The 21,434-nt window shown below is 36.9% G+C and overlaps 2 protein-coding genes and 1 long non-coding RNA gene across 3 annotated transcripts; 2 read left to right on the plus strand and 1 right to left on the minus strand.

Moving 5' to 3' along the window:
- Positions 1 to 554: 554 nt before the first annotated feature.
- LOC127639667 (TBC1 domain family member 20-like) lies at positions 555 to 7,111 on the plus strand. The gene is made up of 8 exons (XM_052121801.1): positions 555 to 913; positions 1,355 to 1,540; positions 3,085 to 3,165; positions 3,266 to 3,452; positions 3,897 to 3,998; positions 4,181 to 4,322; positions 5,221 to 5,405; positions 6,188 to 7,111. The coding sequence occupies exons 1-8, from the start codon at positions 868 to 870 to the stop codon at positions 6,456 to 6,458; spliced, it is 1,200 nt and encodes a 399-aa protein (XP_051977761.1). The 5' UTR covers positions 555 to 867; the 3' UTR covers positions 6,459 to 7,111.
- A 190-nt stretch (positions 7,112 to 7,301) lies between these two features.
- On the minus strand, positions 7,302 to 20,931 carry LOC127639666 (ranBP-type and C3HC4-type zinc finger-containing protein 1-like). Its single transcript, XM_052121800.1, has 13 exons — positions 20,683 to 20,931; positions 15,329 to 15,375; positions 14,969 to 15,113; positions 14,777 to 14,873; positions 14,502 to 14,700; positions 11,646 to 11,752; positions 11,374 to 11,547; positions 10,964 to 11,124; positions 10,746 to 10,857; positions 10,369 to 10,548; positions 10,073 to 10,171; positions 9,824 to 9,967; positions 7,302 to 8,237 (listed from the first exon to the last, which is right to left on the minus strand). Exons 1-13 carry the CDS (start codon positions 20,703 to 20,705, stop codon positions 8,157 to 8,159), a joined length of 1,569 nt encoding a protein of 522 aa, XP_051977760.1. The 5' UTR covers positions 20,706 to 20,931; the 3' UTR covers positions 7,302 to 8,156.
- On the plus strand, positions 19,112 to 21,433 carry LOC127639670 (uncharacterized). Its single transcript, XR_007969998.1, has 3 exons — positions 19,112 to 19,451; positions 19,594 to 19,678; positions 21,299 to 21,433. It is a non-coding gene; the product is annotated as an uncharacterized LOC127639670 (long non-coding RNA).
- The last annotated feature ends 1 nt before the right edge of the window (position 21,434 follows it).

Consider the following 21,434-nt stretch of genomic DNA (forward strand, 5'->3'; position numbering starts at 1 on the left):
TAGTTATATATTTCAAAAAGCTATTTGTTGTGAAGACTTTTATTTTGAAATATTTCCAGCAAGTCAGTCCACTGTCGGTCATCTTTGGAATGCTCTTTACAGTCATGCCAGTGCAGCTCCTATCTACTTGAATGGAGAAAGACCAAATTATCCAGAACGGTTGGTCAAGATTACAGTCAAAGAACATATTTCAAATCAGCAATCAAATATGAAAACACTGAAATCAAAGATTTTGCATCTTTGCCTCACATTACGCTAAAAAGTGCAATTTTCCCGGCTTGTATAGCTAATGTGCATGCGCGTTCTCGAGTTGATTGACAGGCGATGTCTGTATCTAAAAGGCGATTGGCTATTTTACCTGTAAGGCGGGACTTTCTTCTTACATCCGTTGACCGTTGGACGCTCAGAGGCTCTTGAGTGGGCGTTCCAATTGCTCCCATTAATTTTAAAAGAAGTGACCCATCTCTGCTAAATAGCTCTTTGCACCGCCTTATCATTGATTTGACAAAACTACAACTCCCAGAATCCTCCTCTCAGACGTAAACATCGAGCCAGATGAGTTGATGCTACAGCTGCAGCTTCTGAAGCGACACAGATGAAATGACACAAAAAAAGAGTACGTGATTCCAGTCCGGTACAGGACAACACACCCACTTAAAACCTTTGGCATGAGTATTTTAGACCAAAAAGGCAGATTGTTATCATTTGGTATGAGTTTATACAGCTAACCGGGGCTTGAATGTGATGATGTTGGCTGTCATGCTAAAGGAAAGCCCACCAGCTGTTTGTATGGATATGTAAATAAAATTATGTAGCTAGATTAAAACGAATAAATCCCCCGGGAAAGGGACCGATATCTGCGAAAGGATGAATCTGAAAAAGTCTCCTCCATTGAATGGACTCGGAAAACAAGGTGTGTTAATCTTTAATAAAGTCTATGTGTGCATGAAATAATGATGTTCGTTAGATATATTGAAGCTAATTTGAGTATTGCAGTTACTCTGAAATATATAAGGAGCTGACGTCAGAAAGTCATAGCCCCCTAGATTTTTAAGGGGGTGCCAGGGGTGCATAGCCCCCTAGATTTTTAAGGGGGTGCCAGGGGTGCATAGGCTTTTTCTTTTTTTTTTTTTTTTTTTTGTGTGCTCCCCAGATACAGGCCCTGAATTTCCCCCTTGACTTGCTAAAGACTTAAGCAATTTAAGGGAAGAGGTGAAAGATCTTGGACAATGTCTCTCTTTCCAGCCAAATTTTCTTGTGTAACTCTCTTAAACTCTGGCTGACAGTACTGCCCTGTAGATACAGCAATTCAGGTGCTTTGGTTCGGTGCTGACTCTTGCGATCATTTCAACAGCTGCTGAGTCCAGACGGAAGCGGAAGACGGCAGAGATCGCACAGGCTTTGAGTACGACGCCCGTGGATGTGGCCGCTCTGAGGCGTATGGCCATCAGTGAGGGAGGTCTGCTGACCGATGAGATCCGTCGTCAGGTGTGGCCCAGACTGCTCAACATGTCTGTAGACAGCATACCTGATCAACTAGGTAAGACCTGGGTACATTAATGGCCAAAGTAGCAACAGTTTTCAGGACAACCACTGGGTGGCGCCATGATTATTCTGATTACCGCTGGACTGTTTTCTGGTTCTCCATACAAAGTCATGTAAAAACTATGGAAACGTGAGATCCAGTTGGAGTAGAAATAAGTTCAGACTCAACTTGTTAAGCTGTTGGCTGTCGTAACAGTAGTTGATATAAATCCACATAAATAACCTCAGGCGATCGCTTCATGTCACACTTTTAGCGCTTGTCGCTTTAAACTTTTGACGCTTTTAACGCTTGTGGTTTTTACCGCTTGCCACTTTTGACGCTTTAATCGCTTGCCGCTTTAAACGCTTGCCGCTTTAGCCGCTTTAACCGCTTGCCGCTTTAACCGCTTGCCGCTTTTAATGCTTGATGCTTTTAGCACTTGCCATTTTTAACGCTTGATGCTTTTAGCACTTGCCGTTTTTAACGCTTGACACTTTTAGTGCCTGCTGTTTTTGTCTCTTGCCGTTTTTGTCTCCTGATGCTTTTACCGTTTGTTGTTTTATTGATTGTCGTTTTAATCGTTTGCCACTTTTAACACTTGATATTTGTATCTTTTGATGCTTTTACCGCTTGACTCTTTTACCGCTTGACGCTTTTACCGCTTGACTCTTTTACCCCATGACGCTTTTACCGCTTGACGCTTTTACCCCATGACACTTTTACCGCTTGACTCTTTTACCCCATGACACTTTTACCGCTTGACTCTTTTACCCCATGACTCTTTTACCCCATGACGCTTTTACCGCTTGATGCTTTTACCGCTTGACTCTTTTACCCCATGACACTTTTACCGCTTGACGCTTTTACCCCATGACGCTTTTACCCCATGACGCTTTTACCGCTTGACTCTTTACCCCATGACACTTTTACCGCTTGACGCTTTTACCGCTTGACACTTTTGCCGCTTGACGCTTTTACCCCATGACGCTTTTACCGCTTGACGCTTTTACCGCTTGACGCTTTTACCGCTTGACTCTTTTACCGCTTGACTCTTTTACCCCATGACACTTTTTCCGCTTGACGCTTTTACCCCATGACGCTTTTACCCCATGACGCTTTTACCGCTTGACGCTTTTACCCCATGACGCTTTTACCGCTTGACGCTTTTACCCCATGACACTTTTACCGCTTGACTCTTTTACCCCATGACACTTTTTCCGCTTGACACTTTTACCCCATGACGCTTTTACCGCTTGACGCTTTTACCCCATGACGCTTTTACCCCATGACGCTTTTACCCCATGACGCTTTTACCCCATGACGCTTTTACCCCATGACGCTTTTACCGCTTGACTCTTTTACCCCATGACACTTTTACCGCTTGACGCTTTTACCCCATGACACTTTTACCGCTTGACTCTTTTGCCGCTTGACGCTTTTACCGCTTGACCCCTCGTATCTGGTAAGGGCACAATTTTATCTAAAACTTGAACAGTATTTTTTGCTTTTTCTGCAAAATGCATATCGGTAAAATTCTTGTTTCATTTTCTGTCCATCAGAGAAAGTAGATCGTGAGAACAACAAGGATTTTAATCAAGTGCTTTTGGATGTTCAGAGGTCCTTGAGACGTTTCCCTCCTGGTGAGCAGAACAGACCTCCACACTTTTTTTTCAAGCCTTAGCTGATCTTGATCCATGCTTAAGATGCGTTTTGTTTCTTTGCCATTTTTAATGGATGCAGGAATGCCAGACGAACAGCGTGAAGGCCTTCAGGAGGAGCTGATCGATATTATTCTGCAGGTGCTTGTGAAAAACCCTCAGCTGCACTATTATCAGGGTTACCATGACATCGTGGTGACCTTCCTACTGGTGCTGGGAGAACGACTCGCCACGGCCCTGGTGGAGAAACTCTCCACTCACCATCTCAGGTAGGCCACTATCAAGTCATTTCGCTGTACCATGAGCAAGATCAATCAGAAACTGGGTTATAATAGTTTTATATATTTTAATTTAGTTATTTTGTTCTGTTTGTCTTTCCAATTGAGTTTAGTTTTTGTTAGCTATAGCCAATTTCACACGTGAAACTTGTTTAATAACAGTGTTACTGGCGAACCAGCCATGATGTTAAGACATTTTGACGGTTGCTTGGTTTTTATTTTCAGCAAATTGAAATCTTATTGGTCCAAAGCCACAAAACTCCCATTTTGATTTCATAGGGTGGTCAAATGAAATTTGTTCTGATTGACTGTGAATTTGTCACATTTCTCTTTCATTAGTGGCTCCTTAATGCCCGATGCGTTATGCATGGTTAGGATGTATAAAATGTTAAATTTTTGTTTCTGTTGATTTGAACCATTTGTCCTACATTACAGGGACTTTATGGACCCCACAATGGACAACACCAAACACATCCTGAACTACCTAATGCCCATTATAGAGAGAGTCAATCCAGAGGTCTATGACTTCATGCAACAGTGAGGAGAACCTCTAATTGCTTTATAATGATTTTATATTTGGCAATATTTAAAGCACAATATGGTTGAGACTGGTTTTGTCTTATATTTAAGACATGATTTATCTCTCAAAGCCTTGTTGTCAATAACAAAACATTGAAGTTGGCGAAAATTGGATGAAAATACCTGTATTTTGCCTACAGAGCCGAGGTCGGCACCATCTTCGCCCTCAGTTGGCTCATCACCTGGTTCGGACATGTTCTGTCAGATTTCCGCCACGTCGTTCGGTTGTATGATTTCTTCCTGGCCTGCCATCCGCTCATGCCCATCTACTTCGCTGCTGTGGTAAGATGTTTCCTCTTTGGCAGTTTGGCACCATCTAAACCATCTTCTGAAAGCTTTGATTCTCTTCTTTCTGGTATTCAGCAGAAGTGGATCAGGAGCTTCACTGGCGCTGCAAGAGCAGCTATATTTAGGCCTGAATGGTGCTGTGTTGTTGAGTCTGAATTAATATCTTTGAGATATTCTCTTGTGTCGGGACTATTTCGTTTGTCGAATGTTAAAGCACCATGTTCCGCCACTCCCTGAGCTTTGTTTGACAGGAAGTAGATTGGGGATTACAGGATAACATCCTGTGTTTATAGACCTCATCTATACATTACTTGGAACAATAATAAAACCATAAACTAGACTCTCTTGTTCCAGCTCTGAAACCTTATATATTAACAAACACGTATACAAGAGCACATAAGGAATGGATATGAAGGAATATAAGGTTTGAGTTCAGAATGAGTACATATGATAACATGAATGTAAACAAAACAGAATTACAATGATAATATGAAATGAATATAAAACTGGAGTAGCGCTGACTGCCCCCTACTGCCATATCAAGGTGGTTAATCAAGCTTACTGTACTTGGGGGGCAGGATTAATTGCGTAATTTGTTTATCACATTATTAATCACACTAAATAAACATGTTACATCAACAGCCCTGATTATAATGCTAAAAAAAACACACTTTAGAACATGTGATCCATTGGCATGAGATTTCTAACTAGCCTCGGGCCTATCAGCAGAAGTCCAAAAACAAGGCCCAGCTATGTCAGTAATTTTGAAACCATCCATTTAGAGAGAGACAACCCAGGCTATCACAGTAGTAGGAAAACACAAAAACCACTGTTTGATGAAATATTTTCTTCCTTGCCTTGAGCAATGGCACTGAATACCATCTATTTGCAGATCGTGTTGTATCGAGAGGAGGAGGTGCTGGAATGCGAGTGTGATATGGCCATGGTGCATCATCTGCTGTCTCGTATCCCAGATGACCTCCCGTATGAGACTCTGATCAGTCGGGCTGGAGATCTGTTTGTTCAGTTTCCTCCGTCCGTGCTGGTCAGAGAAGCCGTCCAACAGCGCAGTCAAAAGTGAGTGTCTACGTTCTTTCTGGCTTGTTGGAAGGGTGTTTTCCTTGCGCACATCTCACCCTGTCCAGAAGAGTTTTACATAAATTGTTTCTAGCTATTTATAGCAACAATTCCACTTTCTACACACTTTACAACACATAAAAACGGGCCTTATTCTACATGTTTGTGGCATTGTAAAGTCCACAGATAGGGTGACTCTCACGGGAGACCTGTCGAAATCAGAACTTCTGACAACAGGGCAAAATCATGCCAAACTGTATTTTACATGTTAACCATCTCTGTTATGATTGGCTAATCCCTCTACATTTTTGTAGTATGTAACTTTTTCTGTGTTAAGATACTTCCTCCTATCCCAGCTTAATATACAGAGACAGCTACAAGCCAACAAGTTAGCAAATAGGCTAACTTTCTCAAAAAATCAATAAGCTCTTTGTTTCTGTCACCCTTTGAAAACTGCTGTTTGTTTTGAGCGACCGCTTAGCCCCGCCCCAGTTACGTTACTCAACCAATGACATGAGTTGGGGGCAGGACTATCGCTTTGTTTGAACAATGGCAGAGGGGGGGCGTATTCAGAAAGCTCTTTAAAAAAATATTTTTCTGCGTTTGGTGGCGCAGATATGACATACTTCAGCTTTAAGTTCTTTCTTTGCCATTGTTGTTTCTTCTTCTTCTGGTGTTTACATAATAACTACATGTAACAATGTAACCCAAACTCCCTTCACATAGCTGTTTGATCCTTACCCGACCCCTAAACGGCACGAAACATTCTCGCTTTTGTCTAGAACCGCTGCCTCCACCTTCAAAGACTTTGAGCATCCAGACGTCGTGCTTCGGAAAAGAAGGAAAGAGCAACAGCAGCAGCAGCAGCAGCAGCAACAACAACAGCGCCCCCTTGAGGCCCAGCGAGGCACTGTAGCTGTTGTCCAGCCCACTGCGCGGCGGATTATGAAACTGGCGGTAATGGGTTTGACTGTGGCGTTGGGGGCCGCAGCATTAGCAGTGGTGAACTCTGCACTGGAATGGGCCCCAAAACTAGACTTATTCTTTCCTTGAAGGAGCCAATTAACAGCAGAGAACAACAGCGTCTCGTTATGAAGAGTTATTTGAGACGACTTGTGAATATTTCTTTTTTTTTTTGCCAATTCTTTTGTATTTATACTTGTTGGACTAATGAATATAAAGTTGTGCTTATAGGGATTATAATTAAACAAGCTGTTTGTCACAATGAATGAGACGTAGAATCAGAAATAGTGAGAAATGAGGACGATGCACGTCATTTGTCAAATCAGTGTAACGTAAATTTTCAAATGTGTCTAATGTTGTTCAATGCAACAATTTATGTAACAACGTGCCTCATTCATATAACCCAGGTGTTACACATTTCTCTGGAAATTGTTCAAAAAACATTGGATCTCATTCATGAAATGCAAGCAGAACGAATTTCTCTGTTTGTACATTTTTTTACGTAAAGATTTATTTATGAACGATGTAGTTTAGGGGAAAACATTTATTTGAAATTCATGTATAAAACAACATTGAAACAAATCATCATGTATACCGTTTATTAGTCCATTTTTACATTAATTGTCACATCGAATTAAATGCATCCGAGCTTAGAGGAACATCCAAGTGGTTATTTGAGATTCTAACATTGCTTGGTTGAACACATCCTTCTTTCTTGGATTATTCAAATAATTTACTCTGTTTATGAATACATAATGATTGATGCTTTTATGTTGCATTCATTTTGCACTGAAGAACACGCTTCTTGGTTATTCTTTTGCACTTTGAGAATTTGTCGCTTCTGATTGGCTCGAGTTAATGTGTCACAACTATGTTTAAATAAAATGAAAGATGATCAATGTAAGAGATTATTTATATAGCTTTATTATATGAAGGCATTTAATCAATGTGCATTAACTTCATAAGATATTGTAAACAGTTTAAGAGGGACCCTCTTGACAAAAACATTTAGATAATTAAAGAAAACAAATACTTAAATTCTTGTAGTTCTAGAATGTTCTATGTATATGTAAATATATGTATATTTCATACACTCGTGTGATATGTGAGTTACAAACATCACAAATCTTAACTTCACATTTGATTACATTCAGATTAATCATCATATTTTCTTCATTGTTCAATTTAGGGAATCAAAATATCAAAAATCCCCTATATAAACATCAAGGTATCCACAGTCTTGAGAACTAATTTCATAGTCCAGTCATTATACTGGTAATGCACAAATCTATGTACATTATCCATATATTTACAATTGCCAGTTTTACATTTTAAAGGGAAATGGTTGTTATTTAAGACTTTTAAGATCAGTTTAATGCATTTTTAATAATGTGGTGTACACTTTAATATAAGCTCAGATAGTGAAATTCTTGTAAACACTTTGGCACATTCAGAGGTCACAGTTAAGGATTTGAAACTAGAGCTTGTTCAATTGTTCTTTCTAATATAGCTCAATCATTTCCAAACCCTGTTCTCCTGATGGCATTCACTTTTATCTCTTGGTCGGACATCAATTTTACAGTTAACTTTACATCTGTTTTGGGTCAAAGGTCTAGTTGTAACAACCTGAACCCTCTCAAGAAAGGCATTCCTGATTAATGAGCCAAACTGACGTAACTAGAGAAAGTGAACATTTTAAAGCTTCGCAAAAACAATTACAAACTGTGTGTTTGAGAGTGTTGTGCTGATGTAGCGTAGATTTAATGTTGAAGAAGCAGCGTTAAGCGATCAGTGGCAGTTCTGGCATTGTGGGTGGCAGACGACTCCATTGACTCGACATTTGCAACCACCCGATGTGTCTCCAGCACCCTGATGAGACAAAACAAAGTCTAGATTAACCATCTGATGCTATTGACATCCAAATCAGACTAAACAGTTTACTGTACTTTAAATACTGCACAGCAAAATTTCTCCCTCTCTCTCTCTCTCTCTATATATATAAATATAAATGACCAAATACATTTTAATAAATCATAAAAGTAAATTACAATATGGGTTTGTACTCAACTACAACTTTTTGGAATTAATTATTGATCTACTGAACTACTGAATAACTTAAACAACTGACCTACTTAAATAGTACTGAATTACGTAAAAACTACTGAATTACTTCAACAGTACTAATTTATATAAATACTGCTGAATTACTGAACTATTGAATTATTGATTACTGAGTTACATAAATACTACAATTACTGAATTACTGAACCACTGAAATACTGAACCAATTAATTATTGATCTACTGAGTTCCATAAATATTGCAATTACTGAACTACTGAATTACTTAAATGCAGAACTACTCAAATATTACAAATCTAAATATTGTAATTCTGGTTCAGTAGTTCTGTATTTCAATAATGCAGTGGGAATAATTAAAATACAGAACTACTGAACCTCTGAATTATTTAAATACAGAATTACTTAATTACTGAACCATTTAATTACAGAACTACTGAATTAAATACAACTGATTTACTGAACTACTGAATGACTTAAATACTACTGAATTACTTGAATATTGAACTACTGAAATACACTGATCAATTACTTAAATACAGAACTAATTAATTACTGAACCATTCAATAGCTTAAATACAGAACCACTGAATAACTTAAATACTGAATTTCTGCATTACTTATATACAGAGCTACTGAATTACTTAAATACTGAATTACTGAACAACTGAAATACTGAATTACTGAACAAATGAAATACTTAAATACAGAACTACTGAATTATGTAAATACTGAATTACTGAATTATTTAAATACCGAACTACTGAATTAATTAAATACTGAATTACTTAAATACAGAACTACTGAATTATTTAAATACTGAATTACTTAAATACAGAACTACTGAATTGTTTAAATAAAGAACTACTGAATTACTGAACTACTGAATTATTTAAATACAGAACTACTGAATTACTGAATTATTTAAATACAGAACTACTGAACTACTGAATTAATTAAATACTGAATTAATTAAATACAGAACTACTGAATTACTTCAATACTGAATAACTTAAATACAGAACTACTGAATTAATTAAATACTGAATAACTTAAATAGAGAACTACTGAATTAATTAAATAATGAATTACTGAATTACTTAAATACAGAACTACTGAGTTAAATACTGAATTACTGAACAACTTAAATATAGAACTACTAAAGTAATTAAATACTGAATTAAATACAGAACTACTGAATTACTTATATACTGAATTACTGTATCAATTAAATACATAACTTCAGAAACAATGATGTATTGAACTGAATTACTTAAATATTATTCAATTAGAGAACTACTAAGATACCAAAATACAGAACTACTGAATTACTAATTTACTGAACTACTGAATAGTGTACAGTAGGTTTGTTTCTGACCTTTGGTCCCCATCGAGCCTGTTTGGTCACCCAGCAGATCTCTATCTTACACATTAGACAACAGATCCAGTCACAGCCATCTTTTTTCTGGACAATTACTTTACATTTGGGACACTCCATTGCCTCGCCGTTCTTCAAGAGTTGCTGGAATGGACACCGGTCAGAGGTTAACAAACGTTTAAAAGACAGACAAGTGCCCGTGATTGTGTGGGCACTGTTTCACACTTGTAATAGATAAAAAAAAGCTACCTCAAGCATCTCTGTGGTTTGTCGGGCTGCGTCATCATTCTGCGCTCTTAAACGAAGGTCGTCCTGATATTCTTTGCAGTTCATTCCCTTATGAATAGCCTTGTTAGGAGAGTAAAATTAATAAGCTTATCAACTTTTATAATCACAGAGAAACGTTTCCTAATGCTTTTGTTGTCCACGTGAAATATGTATTCAATTTTGGTCAAATTATTCACTTAGAAGCTAACCAAATTTGACATGCTCTTATCTTCAAAAACCATAAACAAAACAAGGAACAAAAAAGATTTAATGTTTACCTTGCAGAGGAGACAGTTTGTCTCATTGCAATTATTACATGCAAACTCGTTCACGTCATCTTCGAAGATGCACCAGCCGGGACAGTCGGCCGTCTTGCAGTGGTAGCTGTTCTCAGCGCGGGATTCTGCAATGCTCAGCCTCAGTTCTAGAAACTTCAGATACTCTTCCTCGGTGAGAAGCTGGTGAAAAACAATAACATATATGATAACATGTTCTCTGGTACAGTATGTTCACCATACTCACTGAGCAGTTAAATTAGCCTATAGGATACTTGGCTTCTAGTCCTCAAAAATCATCAAGAAAATACTGATTGTACCACATCAGTTTATTTAATGCAGGTTTGGGTTTATATATTGTAAAACATTTATGATCTTACTGATTTGATTTCTCTGTCTTGAAGTTTGCAGTTACAGGAATACTCCTGATCTACAAAAGGGCACGACACTTCAGCATCTGTGCCGTTCAGAACAGTTCCTTTGAGACATTCTCTGTACAAGACATGCAAAAGCAGTATTTCAGTGATATTTGAAGTTTAAATGGTACTGTACATTCTGTTTAAATTTTCAGTATGAGTGGTTTTCTATTGAACAGTACCTGCAGAATCTATGCAGACACTCTCTTAGAACAGCACCCTCTCCTGGCAGGATGGTGCAAAGGCAGATTGCGCAATCCAATTCATCCACGTTCTCCACCAGGCTATGGGAATCAATTTCTAAGAGTTCTTGGAAATTCCTCTTCTGTTCTTCCAAAATAGACTGCGTCAATGCAATGAGAAAAAAACATATGTGTTATACTTCTGTATTGTTTTATAATCAGAAAGACACATGGACAAACAGCCCTAGGGAATGTGTACGGGATTTTGATTGGAATAGGAATCATTTTTGATTATTGAAGCTAGATACTTTTAGAGTTTGTTCCACTGATGCCTTGGTACAGATTCGGTTCTTCTCTGGGTTTCGGTGGGTTTTGATTGTCACAAAAAACAGATCAGTCGCTCGGCTAACCTGCTCATAATGCATATGGGCGAGTTCCTCCTGTTCAAGTCTTCGTTGTTCGTCCTCATCTGGCTGGTACAAATCTGGTACTTTGTAGTTCTGAGGTCTCGCTGTGCCGCACATCTCACATCCAGGACGCGTTGGTTTATTCAGGAACGTGCACTCTGGACATGACCAACCAGGCTGAAATAAAACAAATATATATATATATATTTATACAATTATTGGGGCTAGGTTTCCTATAGAGGAAACTATAGAGGCAACATGATAATAAGTTATACCTGAGGTTTGGGAGGAAGAGGAGGCGGAAGAACAACATTTCCTTTGGCTACCTGAACCGGCGGCCGTGTGTCCATGATCTCCATGTTTTCCATGTTCTCAATAATACCTTCACAAATAAGTAAACTGATATTGACTGGATTGATTGATCATTGACATTCATGTGCTGATACAACACAGCAACTACATGCCGTTATTTGATCACAATACCTCTACTATAAAACTTAGGAGCCATACTGTAGGAGCCACCATTTTGGGTCCTGTTTTAAAAATTGTTTTTCGGTGTAAACATGCTCTAGACTGCCGTCTAAAACCGCTGTGGTGCATCACGCTGTTTTTTTCATCATCTCGCGCAGGAGCGCCACTGTTTTAAACACTGTGTCAAGTTCAAAGAAAAAGTGTCTCAAGACATCTGCGTTCTGTCACATTCTATGTGTAAGATGGACATCTTTGACCACTGCTGTGCACCTCACTATTTTTCTTATGAAGGAGTGCCGCGTTTTTGTGTGAAAGAGTTTACATGTAATAATTGCAACGAGACAAACTGTCTCCTCTGCAAGGTAAACATTAAACCTTTTTTGTTCCTTGTTTTGTTTTGTTTTTTGGTAATTTGACCAAAATTGAATACATATTTCACGTGGACAACAAAAGCATTAGGAAACGTTTCTCTGTGATTATAAAAGTTGATAAGCTTATTAATTTTACTCTCCTAACAAGGCTATTCATAAGGGAATGAACTGCAAAGAATATCAGGACGACCTTCGTTTAAGAGCGCAGAATGATGACGCAGCCCGACAAACCACAGAGATGCTTGAGGTAGCTTTTTTTTATCTATTACAAGTGTGAAACAGTGCCCACACAATCACGGGCACTTGTCTGTCTTTTAAACGTTTGTTTACCTCTGACCGGTGTCCATTCCAGCAACTCTTGAAGAACGGCGAGGCAATGGAGTGTCCCAAATGTAAAGTAATTGTCCAGAAAAAAAGATGGCTGTGACTGGATCCATTGTCTAATGTGTAAGATAGAGATCTGCTTGGTGACCAAATAGGCTTGATGGGGACCAAAGGTCAGAAACAAACCTACTGTACACTATTCAGTAGTTCAGTAAATTAGTAATTCAGTAGTTCTGTAGTTTGGTATCTTAGTAGTTCTCTAATTCAGTAATATTTAAGTAATTCAGTTGTTCAGTACATCAGTAATTCTGAAGTTCTGCATTTAAGTATGTCAGTGGTTCAGTAATTCAGTTGTTCAGTAATTCAGTAGTTCTTGTTTAAGTTATTGAATGGTTCAGTAATTCAGAAGTTCAGTATTCAAATAATTCAGTAGTATTTAAGTAATTCAGTAAATCAGTTGTATTTAATTCAGTGGTTCAATAGATCAGTAATTCAGTAGTTCTGTTTTAAGTAATTCAGTTGTTCAGTAATTCTGTATTTAAGTAATTCAGTATTTAAGTAATTCAGTTGTTCAGTAATTCTGTATTTAAGTAATTCAGTATTTAAGTAATTCAGTAGTTCTGTATTTAAGTATTTCAGTTGTTCAGTAATTCAGTATTTAAGTAAATCAGTATAAGTAATTCAGTATTTAAGTAATTCAGTTGTTCAGTAATTCAGTATTTAAATAATTCAGTAGTTCTGTATTTAAGTATTTCAGTTGTTCAGTAATTCAGAATTTAAGTAATTCAGTAGTTCTGTATCAAAGTAATTCAGTATTTAAGTAATTTGGTAGTTCTTTATTTAGGTATTTCAGTTGTTCAGTAATTCAGTATTTAAGTAATTCAGTAGTTCTGTTTTTAAGTATTTCAGTTGTTCAGTAATTCAGTATTGAATAATTCAGTAGTTCTGTATTTAAGTATTTCAGTTGTTCAGTAATTCAGTATTTAAGTAATTCAGTAGTTCTGTATTTAAGTATTTCAGTTGTTCAGTAATTCAGTATTTAATAATTCAGTATTTAAGTAATTTGGTAGTTCAGTAATTCAGTATTTCAGTTGTTCAGTAATTCAGTATTTCAGTTGTTCAGTAATTCAGTATTTAAGTAATTCAGTAGTTCAGTATTTAAGAAATTCAGTAGTTCAGTATTTAAGAAATTCAGTAGTTCAGTATTTAAGTAATTTAGTATTTAATTAATGCATTTGTTCAGTAATTCAGTATTTAAGTAATTCAGTAGTTCTGTATTTAAGTATTTCAGTTGTTCAGTAATTCAGTATTTAAGTAATTCAGTAGTTCTGTATTTAAGTATTTCAGTTGTTCAGTAATTCAGTATTTAATAATTCAGTATTTAAGTAATTTGGTAGTTCAGTATTTAAGTATTTAAGTATTTCAGTTGTTCAGTAATTCAGTATTTCAGTTGTTCAGTAATTCAGTAGCTCTGTATCTAAGTAATCTGATCCATTCATTGCGCTTTTTTTAATACAAAAACACGTTTGGTCTGATCACATTAAAGCGTCTGGTAGCATCACATGTACAGTATGCTTTACGAAAATGGTAATTCCAGAATGCATTGCAACAAGTAAAAAGAATTAATTCAAGATGGCAGACGATTCAAGAAAATGTCGATTATAAATATACTTGTTTATGATTCAATAACGAAAAGTATTAATAGAAGTAGTTCAGAGTATAGCATTGTTAGCTTAGCAACATGCTAATGTCAAATTATTGCAAATAAATTTTAAGACGAATCTCCCGAGTACTTCACGCTAGTGTACAGCGTACAAAATGTGTCACTTCTAAAGGTTCCATTTTAGCATTTAGGGTGCTACCTTAGAAGGTAGCTGCCTACGTAGACACCAGACAGTGAGGCAGCTCACTTAATTTGAAACCATGACTCAATAAATCTGCACAGAGTAAAGAGTGGTTTGTTACCATCCATCCGTTTATCTTGTTTCACTTTTCTTTCATGCTCGTGGCTCAGATGAGCAGCCCGGGCCGTAATGATGAACAAGAAGGCTGAGTCATCATCGTTTTTGACCCCATAATGAAACAGGGTATCTTTGTCCTGGGCGAGACGCTTCCCGATCACCCAGCGTTGAACGGCCGGGAGGAATCCATAGTCCTGATTGATCTAAGAGACAAATTATGAGTTACAATAAATAAAGGAATTTGCACAAGGATCAGGGAGGGAAAATCTCACTATTTACCTTTTCTTTCAGCTCTGATATTGTCATGTAAACAGGTACCATCATTGATATTGGGCTGTAGGCATCTGACATGACGTCCGCCACCCCTACTCTCAACCTGCAATTAATCAGAGTTAAAGTAAAACTTTTATGAGGTTGTAGATCCTCAACAACAAGCGTTTCACGACACGTGGAACCGGTCTGTCCGCATACCTGATGACATCTTGCGAGTACGCTTCTGGACTTATTTTAACACATACAGGAAGTTGAAGATTAAAAAGCTGATCCAGGCATTTGGTTGCCTCTTCTTTATCTCTCGAGTTGATGGCATCGCTCAGCAATCGTGCAGCATCCTCCGCTGGGACAACAAATTTGTGACGTTAATGCACATATTGCTATGGGAGAATGTGTCTTTTGTGATGTAGTTATATTGCATAGTTTATTTAGTAACATTCACAACAGAAATCATTCATAAGATCCCATGCATAAAACAAAGGGACAGGTTTATCAAAACCAAAAACTCTGAAGCTAAGGGAAATAGTCATTGTTTCCTCTCAACCAATAAACACTCACCTTCTGTTATATTGCTAGAGGCATCTAGTTCAGCCATAGCTTTGATCCTGAAAACAACACAAATGTTTTAAAGAAATGGTTTATAATATAATATAATATACCCATCCAGAAGGGTTTTAATTTTTTTTTATATGCACTCAAAAAAGATTTATGCATTTCACTTTCATAACAAAATTCCATCATATTAAATTGTGTAATGTTTCAGAAAATTGTATTAAATTAATCCATCCATCTTCTATTGCCGCTTGCCCTATGTAGGGTCAAGGGTAGAGCTGGTGCCTATCCCAGCTGTCTCGGGCCAATGGCAGGGAAACACCCTGGACAGATGGCCAGTCCATCACAGGGAAACACCCACGTTTACACGACAGCGATGTACTGAAAATGTTCGCATACAGACAACAACGTTGTCAAAACAAACCCAGTTCACACGGATCCCCGAAAATGACTAAAAACGCTGTATTGTGCATGTCAGGCCAGTAGTTGGCGATGTCACTTTGTAAAGAAACACTACGCGCCTGCGCACATAAGCATTCGTCCACAGAGCGGTCAATACAAACAATGAAGATGGCGAAAGCATCGAGCAGTTTTGTCTGGTGATAACATTTATGCATTTGGCAGACGCTTTTATCCCAAGCGACTTACAGTGCACTTATTACAGGGACAATCCCCCCGGAGCAACCTGGAGTTAAGTGCCTTGCTCAAGGACACAATGGTGGTGGCTGTGGGGATCGAACCAGCAACCTTCTGATTACCAGTTATGTGCTTTAGCCCACTATGCCACCACCATGCCATGATGAGGTTGCTTTATTACTACAAATGACCCTGGACTATAAAGCGGCAAAATGTCAGGAAAATGTCGACTGGGAGTCATGCCAGTCTAAGTATTCTGACATCTTGGGAGGCATTTTTAGTCCACTATCCGACAAGCGAAAATACGGGACAGAAGGATTTCCCGCACGAGAAAGAGTCGATTTCCAAAGCTCACATTACATCTAAGCTGAAACACAGTCCAGTAGTCCGCCATTGTAGTTTTAAATGTCTCGCGCATTGTTTTTGAAGTACTTGCGCGCATGCCTATAGACTGAACGCGTAATACGCGCGCATAATATCATCGTTTTCACAAATTCACGTTTTTACATGTTTAAACAGAGATGATAACAGCATCGTTTTCAAAAACTTGCACTTTTGAAACCCATTTTCAAAAGTTAGCGTTTTCAGGCCCCAAAAAGCAGTTGACGTGTAAACGAACAGCCAAAACACATAAAGTTTTCCGTTTATAGTTGAAAACGTTGTCATGTAAACGGCCACTTAGAGACTCCAGCTCACTTAACCTGCATGTTTTTTGGACTGTGGGGGAAACCAGAGCGCCCGGACGAATCCCACGCGAACACGGGGAGAACATGCAAACTCCACACCGAAAGGCCCTGAGTGAGCTGGGATTCGAACCGGGGACCTTCTTGCTGTGCATTAAAGGTGTACTCCGTTACTTTTTGTTGGTGTCTGCAAACAGATGCCATTGTAGAAATTCACTATTTACTCCAAAAGTGAAATTGTCCAATAACAAGACTGTTACTGAGATTAAGCGAGTAGTACACAGCTGGTCATGTGATTTCAAAATGGCAGCCACCATGAGGGCGCCCCTGCCCCATGTAGATTAAAACAGCTTTTATAAGGTTACCGATATGACTAGAGTCCTCATCTTATGTGAGAAGTCAAGATTTTATACATATATTTCAAAATTACAATTAATTTCTTATGGTGTAAAAAAAAAATTATGGCGAAAAAATGATTGAGTGCACCTTTAATTCTGAACAGTAGTTCTTACAAAAATGGACAAATGCTAATAATACCATTGTACTTTTAAATATCAAGATTAAACAAAAAAATAGGACCATTTTCAGGTTAAGTAATAATCAATCTTAGTACGTGTATCATGTTTAGGTCATTTTTCCGAGAGTAATACATTTGTTCTTATAGAAATCGGTGAACAGAAATACAAATCATTTGCATACATTTTATGTATTAAAACGTGTATTTGCAATCGCTATAGGTAAAAAAAAAACTACTTTGAACGACTAAACCAAACAGACAAACGTTCAGCGAAAGTCACAGTTGAGTATAAATGTAAATAATTCAACTAACCAAAGGACAGTAGATTTAATGACACGCTCTTTCTATGTTCTTTCTCTTTCTCTCCGTTTTTTAACTTGACATTGCTGATTAAATCATCTGTTTTCTTCTCAAGCTGAAGGAACTGCAAAGAAATTAAAAGTGAAAGAAGCGCAGCTTCAGGAAGTCCCGAGAAAATCCTACGAGCGACGAGCCTATGATGCGAAGTTATTACGCAACTCTCCGCCACTTGCATTGATCGGTGCCTTGTACGGAAGCCCAGAAGGAATAATACTCAATCTATTAATTTGAAAATAAAATGTGAATAAATAAAGCAATTTATAAATGGACAAATAAAAAGATACATTTAAATGTGTTAACTTAATAAATGATTAAAAATGTAATTTATATTTAAAAAATAAAATCGTGCCTTATTAAATAATATTTATTTCATCTTTAAAATGTCATTAAATGTAGCAATAAATGAGTTTAGCATTGCAATTTTGGATAAAGAAAATTAAACACATTTAAATGTGTCTATTTATTTGTCCATTTATAAATTGGTTTATTTGTTCATATTTGTTTAATTTTCAAATTAATAGATTAATTTATTCCTTCATTCTTTTGTAAACGGCACTTCTGGGCTTCCATAGACTAGCTGACTTGCTGCCTGATCAGTTGAGTGCTTAACCGACAGCGTTTTTGTGCAAGTGGAACTTCTAAGTACACTGGTCTCAGAACAGTTTGAAAGGCGCCTTATTTTTCATCCTACCGCCAAAGAAACGGAAGAGACGCTCACGTGATCTTCCTCTGTAGTTCAGTTCTTTTGTTAGATGTAGTTAAATGCTGTAAATATGTCCTGTGTAATGCTAAAATAATAATAATAATTATTATTATTATTATTATTAATGAATAAACAAATGAATAAAAATAAATACTATATTGTTGTTATTAGTATTATTTTAAATGAATAAATATGTACTTTTATACATGTAAATAAATGTAAATATAACCTGTTTAATGCAATAATAATAATGATTATAATATAACTAATCATTATTATGATTATTATTAAAACTTAATCAATAAATAAATCAATTCTATTCATATGAATATGCTATATACAGTATATTTATTAATAAAAATAAATACAATAACAATAACATTATGATTATTAATGTTATTTTGTTTTAAACAAATAAATATACTAATATGTATACATAAAAATTATAAATGTAAATATTTTATATGTAATTAAACAATAATAATAATAACTATAATAATAATAATTGTTATTATTAAACATAAATGTATGAGTAAATAAATTCAATGTTAATAGTAATAATTAAATAAATCATTTTCTATTATTATTTTTTATTTATAAATAAATCAATTACTATAAATAAACAATAAGCACTTTACAAAAATAAGTTTACAGGCAGGAAAAAAACTTTGAAAAATCTTCTGAAAAAGTAAAAGTCTTCACAGATTGTAATGTCATTGTTTAATAAAATTTAAAAAATAAAAAATAATTTTTAGACTTTTTAATCTGTCGTCATTTCGTGAAAAGAGCCAAACTACAAATAAAACAAAATTAATTTACATGTTAAATTGTCTTGTTTAGCTGGCAGATCTCGCTGTTCTCGCGAGATTTGAGAGCGTGTGTGGCGCGTGACTCTGCAGCGCTTGAAGGACGTAAACAGCCAACAGCTTTGTAAATATCAGCGGGGGTTTAACCTCTAAACACTGTGATGGGTTTATACATGTAAAATATGTTATTAAGTAGCAGCTGGCAGTCCTCATAGTCCATTTTATCTGTTTGTTTAGCTTATAGCTAATGCATATCTTACACGTGAGATGCAGAATATAGCGCTTCCTAAAAGTATGCTTACTTAGTAACCCTTGAAAAAAGTACTGTGGTTTTACCATGGTACAGAGATGGTATCAGACGGTTACAGCTTTGTAAGTGCCATGAGACAGTTTTGATCTGGACAATATTCCTAATGCCTACAAGGTGATTATTAATTTATATGATGTGTTGACATTGTTCAGATTCATGCCCTGGCATTTTTCAACTGCAGCATTTAATAATAATTAAAAGTATCATGTCTTGTTATTCTGTTTATTTTACATTTTATCTCTTTGTCCCGTCTCAGAGGATTGGTGAATGGAGGCTGAAGTTTTACTGATGCACAGTTTAAATAATTGATTGTCTCTGGACTTAAAGATCTGTATGGAGAGGTATGCATATTGTGATATTGAGTCTCAATTGTGTTAGAACATTAATTGTTTCTACTGTTTAAGTAAATATTTTGTTTTTAATAAAATGGTATATTTTGCCGCAGTACGTGATTATTATGGGTGAATATATTTGCTCAAACAGTCATTATAATTCTTTACTAAAGTAATATTCTGGGTTCAGTACAAGTTGACAGCATTTGTGGCAAATAAACAAAAATTAATTTAGAGTCGTCCCGCTTTTTCTTTATAAAAACGCTAAAATTTGGGTTGTGATGGTGAGTGATGCTAATCTGTTTCAAAAATATTGCCACAAGACTTAAACAATATGCATGTATACATGATTTTAGTGTGATAAAATGGCTTACAAACCTTTTCTGAGTAGAGTTATATTCAGTTTTTCAACTTCGTTCCCACAAGGACATTACTGTAATGATTTAAACGACTTTACATCTGGGGGCGCTAAGCAACCAAATTGGCCTGGTTGCTAGGGAGGGTAGAGTCACATGGGGTAACCTCCTCATGGTCGCTATAATGTGGTTCTCGCTCTCACGTGGTGAGTTGTGCGTGGATGCCGCGGAGAATAGCATGCAGCCTCCACACGCGCTACGTCTCCGCGGGTAACGCGCTCAACAAGCCACGTGATAAGATGCACGGATTGACAGTCTCAGACGCGGAGGCAACTGAGATTCGTCCTCCGCCACCCGGATTGAGTCACTATGCCACCACGAGGACTTAGAGCGCATTGGGAATTGGGCGTTACAAATTGAGGAGAAAATAAAAAAACAAAAAACAAAAACTTTACATCTGAAATAATACACAAGTTTTAAGTGCTTTTATAAACTAATAAACTTGTATTGAACATGAAATATTACTTAACTAATGTGATGCATCAAGAAAATTACCATTTTTTAAATTAATTTCAAAACAAGTCATATTGGGAGAACATTTTTAAATTCCCAACCAAGAAGTAGATCTAGGTTTGGATGTGTACCAAAAATACTTACTGTAGAAAATTATTTCCATCCATCCATCTTCAACCGCTAATCCGAAGTCGGGTCGCGGGGGCAGCTGCTCCAGCAGGGGGCCCCAAACTTCCCTATCCCAAGCCACCTTAACCAGCTCTGACTGGGAGACCCCGAGGCGTTCCCAGGCCAGTGTGGAGATGTAATCTCTCCACCTAGTCCTGGGTCTTCCCCGAGGCCTCCTCCCAGCTGGACGTGCCTGAATGAGGCGTGTGCTTTTAGGGTCACACAGGTATCTTTTTTCCAGCATTGCATTTGAAGCTTTTCTGTTTACAAAAATTAGAATTTCCTTGAAGCTTTTTTGCAACATTTGGTGTAGCAATATTTTGCCCTGACTTTGCATTCATATAATTAACACTAGATGTCAGTAAAGAGCTTGTAAATCATTGTTAACGCTGCCAGTAATGGCTCAACTAACGTTGTACATAAATGTTGGTGATCTGTGAACCAACTTCGTTTAAAGATGGGTGTTACAGTGGTGGCTGTTTATCTTATTTCAAATACTGAACCACATTGAACTTCTAATCCATGTCCCAGATGTTTATGTTGACTCTAAAAATCATGAGTTTTCTAATTATTGTTTTATTTATTATTGCAGGTGTCACCGTTTTTGCTAGCTTTGTCCGGAAATAGTCACAAACTGCAGTTTGGAGAGAAGGGACTAAACACGATGAAAAACATGATGTTCATTCTTGGAAGATATATTTTCAGAAAAGTAAACTCATTTTCCGGGG

This window comes from Xyrauchen texanus, chromosome 48, assembly GCF_025860055.1.
Source record: "Xyrauchen texanus isolate HMW12.3.18 chromosome 48, RBS_HiC_50CHRs, whole genome shotgun sequence".
Classification (NCBI taxonomy): domain Eukaryota; kingdom Metazoa; phylum Chordata; class Actinopteri; order Cypriniformes; family Catostomidae; genus Xyrauchen; species Xyrauchen texanus.